Source organism: Bactrocera dorsalis, chromosome 2 (genome assembly GCF_023373825.1).
Source record: "Bactrocera dorsalis isolate Fly_Bdor chromosome 2, ASM2337382v1, whole genome shotgun sequence".
NCBI classification, from domain to species: Eukaryota; Metazoa; Arthropoda; class Insecta; order Diptera; family Tephritidae; genus Bactrocera; species Bactrocera dorsalis.
Genome location: NC_064304.1, coordinates 18,553,660 through 18,567,498, shown reverse-complemented (window position 1 = coordinate 18,567,498; position 13,839 = coordinate 18,553,660). Strand labels below are relative to the sequence as shown.

The following is a 13,839-nucleotide window of genomic DNA, read 5'->3' as shown; positions in this document are numbered from 1 at the left end:
ACCCCCCAATCGCTGTTAAATGTGGTGAAACTCGCTCATAATTTGTATGTGGTGAAATCGGACCATCGCGACCGAGTTGGCAGTGGTGAAATCGGACCATCGCGACCGAGTTAGCCAAAAATATTTTTACGTTCTCCGCGCCGTGAACCTTCTCCAGAGAACGTATAATATAGAGAAGGTTCACGGGCAGCACCGTTTTACGACATTTCATTTTTTGGAGGGGTACTCGTTTCTATTAGTGGATTTCACCACAAAATCAGGGGTACTCGTTTCTATAAGCGGATTTCACCAATATTTACCAGGAGCGTCGAAAATAGCAGAATTGAGCATTTTCAGTGATAAATGAGAAAAATTATGCTAATTCCAATGTACGCTTACAGATTCGCATATTTACAATGCGCAAGCGACTGTGGATATGATTTATGGATATTCTCTATATATTTGATAACAAGGCTCATATGTATATATGTACATATGTATGTATGTGAGTGCAATTTGACCCCTATAATGATGAATTCCATTAAATCTGTTGAAATGTATAATTAAGTCATATTTGTATTATTACTTAAATATTTAATTAATATAATTATAATTAATACATACATGCATATGTATTTATATACTTTGGGCATTTGAAGATTTGACAAAATCTTAAAAGTCATATGTGTACATGTAAACAGATTTTAAAAAACCGTACGCATAAAATTCAAATATTCACAAACATATGTATGTATGTAATTTTGTGTTCACGTAAACAAATTTGAAAGAATCATTCGCATTATGTTTGTAAATTTGTCTACACACAACTATGTATGTAAATATGTACACCCATCGTTTCATACAAAAACCCGTAGTCATGGACAACCAAACTTTGTCAAAAAGTCAATTGTAGAAAATCGGAGCTGTACCGATACCGCTTCCCTTGCCGCTATACATCCTTGCCGACAAACCAGCGTAAATATGTATGTTTGTGTGTGAGCTTTCATGTATTTGTTTCAACAGAAGCATACACACTTTTACAAACACACGTCGCATATGAGCAAGCGCAAAATCAACCCCTATTCGTGTACAACGTGGCACGCGCAAGTCAATATGTCTTCTTTACATATTTGCATACATACATTCCATGACAAATACAGTCAATCCCGGTTACGTGCCACATTCAAAGATACAGATATTTGTAATTAGTTACAAATAAAAATATAATATGGTACATAAGTGACCGCGGATACTTGAACGAGTCGTACTTAAAGCAATAATTTCTATGTATTTCGAAAAACAAACCGTGAGATGCAGCATGATATAATATAGGCTGTTAAAAATGATGAGGGAGGGATTTGATTTTCATTTAAGCGGTGTACTACTTTAACGGGATTGACTGTACACATAAATCAGATGAATATTGAATATTTTCTTTGAAATATGTTTTTCTTGACTTGAAAATCGACAAATAAACTATGGTGGCAATTTTATTCTAGATATATGTATATTTGCGGGGTTGTCACTTTTTTCCATAAAATTTCAGAAATATATTCAATTTATGAATTTTAGCTTTTGAAATCGTCGCGAAAAGACGCTTGTAGGCAAGGCATGCTCGGGGAGATGTAATGGCGTCTGCTTTTATGAATGAATCGAATATGCTTTTTGAAAGTACGTTTGCGTTCATGAATGAAAATTTTGTTGTTGTGTATTTTACTATAAAGTTTTACGTCGGCAATTGGCTGCCATATTGGTTTCTGATGCTATTTCAAATGATTGTTGTTTTTGTAGAACAATATTTGTAATTTTTGCGGGTGACATATCCACATGTGAACGCATGTAAGTATGTATGTTGTGTATGCATTGTTTGTGTGGGAATGTCATACGCACATATTTACGTGTGTACTCATATTGTAAGTATGTATGATGATTTTTGAGACTATTGTTTTTTATCCAGAAGAATGTTTGTATTTTTTTATTTACATGCGTATGCATATATTATTTGTGTGAGAATGTCATACGCACATACAAACATATGTGTGTACGTAAATATAGAGAAGCGCGCGCTTTTTATATTACTGATAAATGATAATATCTTGATTTGAAATGAAATTGATTTGTACTTGCATACATATCTGCAGGATAGATGCGTATGAAAGTTTTAACTGATAAGAGGTGTGATTTACATACATACTTACATACATATATGTATTATTATTGTAATATATTATGTTTTTAGGATATTACGATAATATTTCATATACATATGTACTTATAAAGCATATATACATGCATACAAAATTATATAATGTTATCAAAGATAAGAAAGATTTAAAAAGTAGTTTTTATTTGGACATTAACTGCAAATATTACCTTGAAAATAGCATAATTTCATTACAATATTATCAATTTTGCATGAATTCACAAAAATTCGCAAAATGATATTCATATCAATTGATATGATTGCATGTAAACGTATAAAAAGAGCAACATACGTCTGTAATAGCAATGTATATTTCCGAGCATAATTTTCATTGAATGCTCAGCTCTGTTCGCTCAGCACTGTTAACATTTCCCCTTCTCAGCCAAAAGTGGTGAAATCCACTAATAGGATTTTGTTAGCTCTTGACAGTTCACACGCTTGTCCGCAATTGAACCTTCTCTATATTATACGTTCTCTGCCTTCTCTATGATAGACGTTCTCTGTCTATATTAAACGTTCTCTGTAAATGATAAACGTTCTCTGATATTATTTTACGTTCTCTGCATACGTTCTCTGGTTTTACGTGTGTTAAATTATTGTGAATGCGGGTTTTCTTCTTATCTTTCCTTGACTGAAATTTCACATCCTTCCCGTTGTTTAAAATTTTTATTAATTTTTGCACTTGAACTATTAAATAGAAGTGTTAAAATGTATTAGATCTGGCTCATTTTTTTTTTATAAACAAGTATATATTAGATACACATACATAAACACATGATCGATGCTCTTGGAAAACTTGTAGTAGTTACAATTGCCAGCTCTGGATACGAACGCTTGAAGAATCTCTTTTGCGCAATGGTTATTAAAAGCAATGATACAGATTTAAATAAATTATTACAAAATATATTGTTTTCCACAATTTTATTAAATTTCTGTTCCCTTCTAATTGCAGGTTCTAACATAAAAGTGGCGTCTGCTATACTCAATTGTATTTTGGCGCGCCAGTTATGTTTCGAAGACCCGTCTTGTTCGGCTATCTTAGAAATAATACCCCGTGTATGTGGGCCTATACCAGGTATGTACAAAAAAAACACACAACAAAAATTATTTCAATTTACATAAATATGTATTTTGTAATAAAATTTCATTTTAATATCATCAATTCAGAACTTGAAAATATTCCACTTTTATTTAAACAATCCGCTGTGGAAAAGCAAATTTGTTAATCAAAATGTTTCTCAAATAATATGCCCCAATGTTATCTACAATTTGCCGCGTCGTGCTAATTACTGGATGTCTCAAAATAGCCTAAAAATGAAATTGCCGGCTAGACTAAATGGTGGCATTCAAGTGATTAATGAGCGGTGTTTCAATTAATGTGCGAAGGTTAATGAAAAGGTTGTGATGATGTGAATAATCGATTAGTGTGTTAGTCTGTATGCAGCAAATCAATATCATGTGTGCCCTACTGAAATTGAGTGACCCTTCAGTTAGGAGGTTATGTACTCTAACGTTAGTATGTGATACTCATATGTAAAGGGCAGAACAAGCAAAGAATAATGTAGAGTCTGCAAAAAAGTACATCATAAAGCCAATGTTTGCGCTGAAAATTTGCTAAGAAAGCTGCAGTTAATCCAACACAAATGTTTGAGGTTATTCCCAAAAGTGTGATCTATTCTACTTAGCACTTGTTAGCTTTTGTATAGACACATATACATAAGTAAATAAGCAATAATATTAAATTTGTGCAGCATTTTTCATTTTGAATTTTCTTTTTAGGCAGACTTCCTTCCACCTTTGTGCTAGATTTATAGATAGTAGTTAAGGTTACCTAAAGATATATTTATAATATCCTTCGAATCCTAAAACATAAAAATGTTTAATATGAATTTTACCTACTACTCTGTGTATGTTTTTCTGTTTTTCATTTCCAAGCTCAACTTTTGTATTACACTAACCAACTAGCAACTTGAAGTTTCAACTGTTGCGCAGTTGGCTTGGAGCACTTTTATGTTTGCACCACAGTATATACGCAACGGTTAATGTGTTTAGCCCCGTAAAGTAACATACCGAAGCAAATTTTATTGTTTGCGCACGACATTGCGTCCAACTGGACTAACTCATTGCCATTAGGCTTTGCTGCAAGTGAGCATGCAACACTGCAGTTATGTCTATACAAATGTATGTGTGCATGTTTGTATGTGACTTTGGCTCTCTTGAGGGTCAGTTATGGTATGTAACCACCATGCTGGTGTTAGTAATATTAATTTTCTTGCTTCAATTTACACTAACAAAGAGATTACTTTTTATGTTGTGTACAACTCTAACGTTATTACTCAAGGCAATTGCTGCACCTTCATACATACATACATATGTACTTTCACATACATAGATATAGGTATAGGTATTTACATATGTATGTACATAGAGGTAGAATAAAAGTGAATAGCTATTAGTTGGGGAAGTCCTCAATTGGATAAAAAAACTTGTCAGAAAAAAATCTAGAAAATTGGTTTTTTTGACCTTATAACTATATATAACCCCTTAAAGCTTTTAACTTTAAGTCTAAAAACAACTTTAAGCGGATTTGCGATTTTTTTTATACGCAAACTTTGGATCAGAAATTAGAATTTGAATTTTTAATGTTAATTTTGAGTTTGGAAATTTTTAAATTATTTCTAATTAAAATTTTCGGCATTAAAAAATTAAGAAAAATTCATTGAAATGTTAATTTTTTTAATATATTATTTACAACCCTGCTCTATATTATTTATTAATTGATATGATATAAAAACTCTTTTAGTAAAATTCTTCCTACACAGTCTATTATTGTATGCATACACAAATAAGTATGTAATATCTACATTAGCGTATACATATCTAGTTGTAAAAATATCCACAAGTGTACCCTCTCTTTAAAGCCCGCATGTACTATATACGCGTGTGTGAATACAATACCCTTGGAAACTTGAAAGCAACACTTGCAGCTTGCAATATTACGTTATTCTTGCATATACAAAGGCGCACAGGGCGAACCACACACTGGCACTCTTTCTCGCGCTCACCCGCTTGTACTTATGAACCTTGACGTTTGCATAGCCGCTTGTATGTGTGGATGGGCACTTGTAATGAAGTAGAAAAATAAAATAAAATAAAATTTTACAATCAATATTGAAATTCCGTTTTTGCTGTGTCCTTACGAAGTGTATCATCCTTGCGCTGAATCTGCTGGCTTGCTTATGTGTGTGCGTGTGTTTGCTTGTTTTCATAAAAGTGTAAAATTTTATTGAACACGTTGCATGTATTGGCCGGCTTATTGTTGACCTGTTTCATACCCACTCAGCACGAGAGTACATGCGAGTACTTGTTGTTGCCTGCTGATGCATAATCAAGCGAAGAAAGAGAAAGGTAACTTACTTAAATATGGCTGGCATATTTGTAGTTAAAAATTTAATCAGTAAATTGATTTGCAGAATACCAAATACAGTTATTAGAACTGAACAACGTATACACCGTTACTTTATTGATGGTATACATTGATTTCTGTGTACTTTTGTAGGTACAAACATAAAGTTATGCTTATATAAGTAGAAGTGCGAGTTGGCTTTTGCTTCAGTGCAAGCCAAAGAGCTGATATACTTGCAAAGCAATTTCACTTGGAATTCTGTTCTCCGATTAACATAATTAGAAAATTAGTATTAATTAGGGTTTGCTGAAAGTGAATGTAATCTTATTTATCAGCATTTTACACATCATACTAAACGAACTTTTTCAGTTGCTCATAAAAATAGCAGAGCGACCTTCAATTATTCGTAAGTCATATGCCGAAGGATATAAAATCCACATAAAATTTTTCTCACTCAAGAACTAAAGCCATTGGACGACCGTAATCGTCGTGAACTTGCCGATTTTGCCTTGGAAAACGGTACCTATGTTTTTAGCAAAACATCTTCTCCGATGAGCTTCACTATCATCCAAGTGCTGCGGTAAATGAACAAAACTGCCGGTTTTCCACCATAAAATCCACATATTATTCATAAACAACCAATTAATGCACCTTATTTGACGATTTCGTGTTTGGTTTCTGGTTTGGTGAAATCATCGGTTCATACTTCTTTCGAAATGAAGTTGGTGACACCGTTACTGTGTAGTTTAGATCGATGATAACCAAATTTTTCTGGCGGCAATTGGAAGAAGTTCATCTTGACAAGATCTGGCTCCAATAAGATAGAGCTACGTGCCACACATCACGTGCAACAACCGAATTATTGCGAGAAAAGTTTGGAGATTCGATTATTTCAAGAAATTGTGGCATTGAATGGCCTCGAAAAAGTCGTGATTTAACACCATTAACTGCTTCTTGTGACGTTTTTCCAAGGTCTTTTCATTAATATTTAGTAACAAACCAGACTCTCTTCAAGCTTTAGAAGTCAATATTGAATGTGTTATTCAAGCCATAAGACTTGAGTTAATGAAAAAAAGTACAGAGTCTTCTTAGATGAGGCCCATTTCTGATTAGATTAATGACTTCGTCAGCAAACGAATGGTCGTGGTGTAAAACCCTCGTACGATTCATGAAAACTTGCCAAATTTTTCCATTCCCAAATGAACACTGCTATATTTGTGCACAAAACTGTATTGCAAATGCAATATGATTAATCGTAAGTACACGAGCTTGCTATAAAATAGCCAACAATCTATATTTCTCCATGCACCAAGCAACTCGGAGCGGCTCTTTCGTTGCGCTCGTATTGAATGCTTTCACTGAAATTAATCATTTTAATCCCAACAATTGCAAGACAATGCTCTGGCTGTCTGCAGCTGACGTGCAGAAATTCAATGCAAATGGGTTACTCCAGGTAAACACACTGTTTGAGGCATACGTACACAAACCACATATGTACATACATATGCGAATGTATATAGGTATGTCACTTAAAATGCAAAATAACGTAACATCACTTTTCATAAGTTTACAGGCAATTAAAAACGATATAATATAATTGGGTTGTCAAAAAAGTCTTGCGGTATTTTTATTGAATTTTTTTTATTGAAATTGAAATGAATTTTTGATGACTCATGCCCAGCTCTTGACCGATGCTACGGCTGCTACTATGCCGGTCTCTTTCGACCAATTCAGCGATTTTATCGCAATTTTCGACCGTGGCGCATCTTCGACCACCTCTACACCAGAACGAAAACGTTGAAACCATCGTTGTGCGGTAGAAATGGAAACTGTACCGGGTCCATAAACTGCACAAATTTTATTGGCGGCTTGAGAAACAAAATTTGAGTTTTGGTTATAAAATAGTTATATTTAGGTTATAAAATGGTTATATTTTGGTTATGAAATGGTTATATTTGGGTTATAAAATAGTTATATTTAGGTTATAAAATGGTTATATTTTGGTTATGAAATGGTTATATTTAGGTTATAAAATGGTTATATTTTGGTTATAAAATGGTTATACATTGGTTATCATACACTCATATTGAAACAAAATATGAGTTTTTTGGTTATAAAATGGTTATATAAGTATATTGGTTATTATACCTGACAGGGATTTTTAATTTTTTTTTTTTTGATGATACGCTTTTTTGCATTTTAAGTAACGATATGTAAAAATATATAATAATTTTGTGAGGTTCTTAACAGGGTTTCTCCTCTTATATTTGGTATACAACAAGCTGAAGATTCCAAAGTTTTTACGCGTTATGCGTCCCTGTACAGTCTTGGTCTTACCAGAAACTTCCCGCCATGAATCAATAACCTTTACCTTTGACCTGAAATGCCCCACTTGTTATTATTGCATATTTGCGCGTTCGCTGCCACATAAACACCAATTCATTTGCATCGATTTTCAACGTGTCCAACACAAAGGAACACAACAAAAACGCCATCAACGTCGTCGCGGTCGTGACAGTCCTTATTTATGATAATTGCAATTTTCGCATTCGCCACCACCGCCAGCTACTTTATCATGCGCTGCTACATTGCTGTTGTTGACACCGCACAGTGGTCGATTTGAAATATTTAGGCGGCCAAAACTATTTTTGGACGTTAATGGCTTCGAAAGACTGTATTTTAAAAAACTGTCTATTTATTATAAAAAATAAATAAGAAAAACATATATTTTATAATAAAAACACATTTTATTCTCATAAATTATAAATAAATAAAATTGCATTAAATTGTCTTATTAAAAGATGTTTCTATCTCGTCTTCTTCATGCTCAATACTTGATTGTCTGTGGGGCTCGGCAGGTTCCAATAGTTATATAACTTCACTGGAAAAAATGTTGTGTGAAGTTTTCTTTAACGATCTTTCACTACTTACGAGTGGATCTGAGGTAAGAAGCAATCTTTGATAAATATCACGGTTGCATTCTTCCCTTGAACATTTTCTTGAAAAATTCCATTATTAATTCCACATACATTTGCGCGGTGTTGAAGGCGTATTCTTCGAATTTTGTTGTATTTATTTTGTGTTCACTTGAAATCGCCTCTAATAAGATTTTAAATTTGTGTATTAATTCGTGGTTAATGCCTGTTATGTCCGCCGCTAATTCTGTGTTTTCAAAAAATCTCCTACTCGTATTGCCATCATTGGTATTACCAAAATTGGCTTTAGGCATGTCCACCAACAGCCCAGTTTCTAAGCGGAATCTTTCTTGGATTTCTTTTTTCCTTTCTTCTTCTAATGCTTTCTCTTCCTTCTAATGCTTTTCTTTCCATATTTCTTCACGGGCAATTTATATGCCAAATGCAGAATGCTTTCAAAAATACGTATTTTTGCGTGCAATACCGAAATGCCAAACTCAAGAGCATCGGGACTTATCTCGTTCTTTTTGCTTAAATTATTGAAATCTTTGGAATTTGCGACACAATTATAGCATCGGCTAGTTGAGGTCGTGTTGGTTACAGCATTGCAAACTTTGCCATCAATCATGGTCATTTTTAAAATGTGATTATAACATTTGATCGAATTCCCTCAGTTTTTCTTCTCTTGCTTCGTTCACTCGAATCCGAAAATGATTTGCTCGGACGACCTGGTTGATTAAGCGAATGCACTGGTATTTCAAAAGTGCCTTCCAGCCACTTCTGGTTGTTTTTCATAAAAACTTCTTCAACTTTATGAGCTTTTAGCCATCTCTGTTTAAATTCATGTTTGATGTAGGAAAATTTTTGCTTAAGGCTCTTATTTCTTTCCACAGTGTCTCCGCAAGACAATAGCAAGTGGTTTTCTAAAAACTCCAATTTCTCATCCATACTTAGCAAATTTTGTAGTTGCATTTGCTCAAACATACATTTACGGGTCACTATTTTCACCCCCGACGAACTAGGTATCTCTATAACTGAAAAAAAACATAAAATTAAAAAAAATGGGTTTTTAAATTTTTTTAACAAAATACTTTGAACTGCTGTCTTTAAGGATTCTGCGGGATTCTGCGGCTGTTGTTTTTTTTATAGAAAAGCTGAATGTGTAACGTATTCAATAAACAAAAAAATATGATCCGGACGAACCCTGATCCATAACAAAATTGCTTTTGAAATTAAAAAAATTACATTTTTTTATGTGAAAAAGAGGGTATGTTCAACTACCGAAAAATATAACGAAAGTTAAAAATAAAAGTTAAAACTATTTTTTATTTAATAGAAACTTACCTTAGCTATGGGAATCACTTCCACTTTCACTTCACTACACAACTTAAAATAAACATACATGCGTATTGCGAAATTTGATATAATTTGGGCACCCAAATAGAACTACGTATCAACTCAACGATCAAATTGCGTCTAACTGCACGGAAGCGGTGACGTATGGTTGTTGAAAAAAATGGTGGGGGGTAATTCGCGGAAGTGTTTACTATACGTAGACGTCAATATTTTGTGCCTCCTACGTAATTAAGATTTTGACTTTTGGCCGCCTAAATACTTCAAATCGATCACTGTGCACCGTTAAGCGTCTTAAATATACACTCAAACACACTCGAAACGAAATAACGAAATACTCGCAAATACACATACACGAAGTCTATAAGACGATCGCAGAAAAGGTGGCGCGCCAAACTCAACAACAACAACAAAAACATTTAAGTCGCTGAGAAAATAAGGAAACCACGACACAACGACCAAATGATTAAATCCCTTGCAGTTTCGGTTTCGGAGCGTGGCCTTTGTGCGTCCGAAATTATGCAGCGGCCGCCTAGAGGAAATGAGTGCATAAGTAAGTGCTCTTGCGCTCACTGTTGCATACTTTTTTGCGCGTTGGACTGTACGGTTTGCTGGCAATGCCACTTCGAGCGCCGCACTTTGTTGTGCCGCTAAAGAACTCGGACAAATAAGTCAATGGGATTCGAGTTGGAAAATACGTTGAGAATTTTAAGTAAATTTCGCCTATAAGCTTCTGAATCGAATGTGCGCGAGTGTGCATGCCACTGAAGGCTGCAAGTAAACGAGGGATTTTTGTTTTGCCAGCATGCAAGGCAATCATGTACAGAACATGTATAAGTATATATGTATATATTTGTGTGTGTATGTATGTGAAGAGAGAGAGATTGCTTTAGTGAATGTGTTGCCTTTTACGAAAGTGAATTAATTGCCTCTGTTTGGCTTTCCAAACCGTAATGCAATTAAATAAATTGCGAATGCAAACAAAGCAAAATTTGCAACAATAACAATTTGTACAAAAGCGCTTTTTCTGTTTTGGAATACAACCAAAGTGGCAACTTAAGTGGTTGGATTAAAATGAGTCTTGCCATCGTGCCTCGCATAGTTATAGCAATAATATAAATAAAGTAAAATGTAACAAAAAAACAAAAAATTTTTACCCGGTAGTCTGCCTTAGTTATGCCATTAATGGAAGCACAAAAAATGTGTGTAATTTTAAGTTTTCGAGAAATTCTTTTAGTATTCCAAAAGGATAACTAGAACTATATTCGTTTTAGTTCTGGCGAGTTATTCTGATTTTGAGTACTGAATCTTAAAGTTTTTGCAATGGTCTGAGCCGAAATCGACGACCCAGCTGTTTTGAGGGGATCGGACCATAAAGAGAGGGTTGTCAAATGTGTAGGGCTAGCTGGGCATGCAAAGAGGTGGTTAGAGTCAAGTGGGGACTCGTTACTTGCTGGACATATCGGAGTCGATTCTAGATAAGTAGGAGCTTAATCTGCTATAGTATCCAGAATGAAACTGGGAAAGAGTCACTCTTTATACTCACCACAACTCAAGCTCGTCATCTTCAATGGGTGGTGGTTAGACTCCAAGTACGCCATTCACTGAGAGGGTGAAAGTGAAAGTGCTTATGTCTCCACTGTGTAAGGCGGTCAGTGCATGTCTGAAGTTAGGTCGGCGTATTGTCTTATGTCGTTGACGTAATTAAGAAAGGAACCTCTTGATGCTCCTATAAGGTGGTTCCGAAGCTACCTAAAGAGAAGTTTATTATGTTCCTTAACTGGAAACATACGGGCGTCTCTGTGTAGATATTTGATTGGAGGCATCAAGTGGCATCCCATTATAGTCCGAAGTGCAGTGTTCTGGCATGTCTGAAGCTTCCTCGTCTGCGTTTCAGTGATTCCAGGTGGCCATATTAGCGCCGCGTAGGTAAAGACCGGTCGGCCGATTGCCTTGTTGTTGCCAACAACGTTTCTTGCATATGCCATGTGCCACCGGCAAGTGACTTGAGGATTTTATTGCGGCTATGCACGTTGGCAATAATCGCGGTCGTTTGAAGAGTGAAGGAGAACAGGCTGTCCAATATCGTACATAAAGTCTTAGGGTTATTGGCAGTCGGAATGTATGGAGTATGGATGTATGTAGATATAGTGGGGAAGAGTGTTAGGGTCCGTGCAGGGAGGAAGCGAGAAATGTCGGGGAGAGAGCCGTTTACTTTTGAGCACTGTCTTCGATTTCATTGCCCTATGCCATTATTGTGCAATAATCAGTGTTTCAGTTCATAGAAATCCCCTCTGGTGCTTGGGAGAGTTTCAAAATGTAAAAATTATGGAGAAACCAGGAGAGAACACCACCCAGCGGAACCCCCTGTTTAATTCTTCTCAATTTAGAATTTCTACCTTGAAGTGTACGGATGAATACCGACCGCTCAGGTACTTCATATCCACCTCTTCAACCCTGGAGGAATCCTTAAATGTATGGTTGACTGTGTGGTTTTTGGTTGAAGCCATGAACAATTAAGGATAGCGGACGTCTCTGACATCGTGACAGGTGATAAATCGTGGCGAAAGAGTTTCCAAACAAAACGCAAGACAAAAGTGTATTGCTCTTCAGAATAGAAAAGTGTTTGATTTTATGAAACCCGGAGATGGGTGTTTTTTTTTAATAATATTGCTGACGAGTTTTAGAAAACAAATATTTTTAGAATACACTTATTTTCCTAAATTTATGTATGAAAGTACTCTTCTACCGGTTACATATATACATACATATATGTATATGATATGTATTCACGTACACTTCCATGACAAAAAATTTCCATAAGTCCAAGGTTCATCCACGAAGCCGCCCAAGAACACAAAAAATCGGCACAGAATTTTTAATATTTTCAGCGAAGCGTACTGAAACCTAAAATAGCATGAACACAGATTATCAGTGACGTTCGTAATGACCTGGCGGATTTTTAGAAGTTTGTAATTGACATTTATGGCCACACATACGGCACATGTGAGATGAAATCGCATTGTGGTGACATTCAAGCATAAAACTTTTTTGATGTAGTCACTTAATCGGCCATTTTATTTTACTCGCCTCATTCGATCAGGAAGAATATTCCACATGCATAAAAATACGCTTCCTGGTTCAAAATGCAATAAAAAAAGTCTCCATTTGTACTTCAAACAAAAAAATTTATAAAATAAAATTTTATTTTTTTAAATAGAAAAAAACAGGAAAAGCGGTTTCTCATGTTAAACATAAATAACATGATAGAGACAAGCGGCAGCAAAATGTCTATAATTATATATACGAGTATACGAATATATAGGTGAAAATGTTCACTTGCTGCTGAAGTAAAAATAAAAACAGACACTCATATTTCATCCTGTCAACAGGAGCATTTTGTCCCAGCAGGAGCATTTACCTTCCAATCAATTTTAGTAAATATCAAAGCAAGTTAGGACAAAATTACATTTTTTCAGTTAATACAGTTACACTAGTAAATATTTATTATGGAAGCAATATTTTTTCAGCCTGGACTCAAACAACTACAACAGCTTTATGGAATCTCAAATGTCTTTTATTGATATGCTAAGGACGAGAACAATAAATACTTATGTGTCTGCTATTCATTTCTTTATTTGCAGCTATTATGTGACTATTATATGATCTCCATATGAGTTATATGTGCGTACATACATATACACACATATATTTAGGATTATGAGTTGAGTGTATTATTACAATCGAATAAGCATAAATAAAGGTTTATTGTAGCAGCTTAGCAGTGACACTCAGAAGTAAAGTTCTCAAGGGTAATAGCTGTGGATGTATTCTTTTTGTGCTTTGAACAGTATTTACAAACACACACACGCTAACATACTTATATAACGGGTGATTTTTTTGAGGTTAGGATTTTCATGCATTAGTATTTGACAGATCACGTGGGATTTCAGACATGGTGTCAAAGAGAAAGATGCTCAGTA

The 13,839-nt window shown here is 34.9% G+C and overlaps 1 protein-coding gene across 4 annotated transcripts in view; it reads left to right on the top strand.

Annotated features, from left to right (window-relative positions):
• LOC115066118 (uncharacterized) overlaps window positions 1-13,839 on the top strand; it is a 271,428-nt gene that overhangs the window by 179,415 nt on the left and 78,174 nt on the right. For all 4 annotated transcript variants that reach the window (XM_049449527.1, XM_049449526.1, XM_049449529.1 and 1 more), the window contains one exon: window positions 3,135-3,257. In XM_049449527.1, the coding sequence (XP_049305484.1) occupies window positions 3,135-3,257 (123 nt within the window). The remainder of the gene's footprint in view (window positions 1-3,134; window positions 3,258-13,839) is intronic.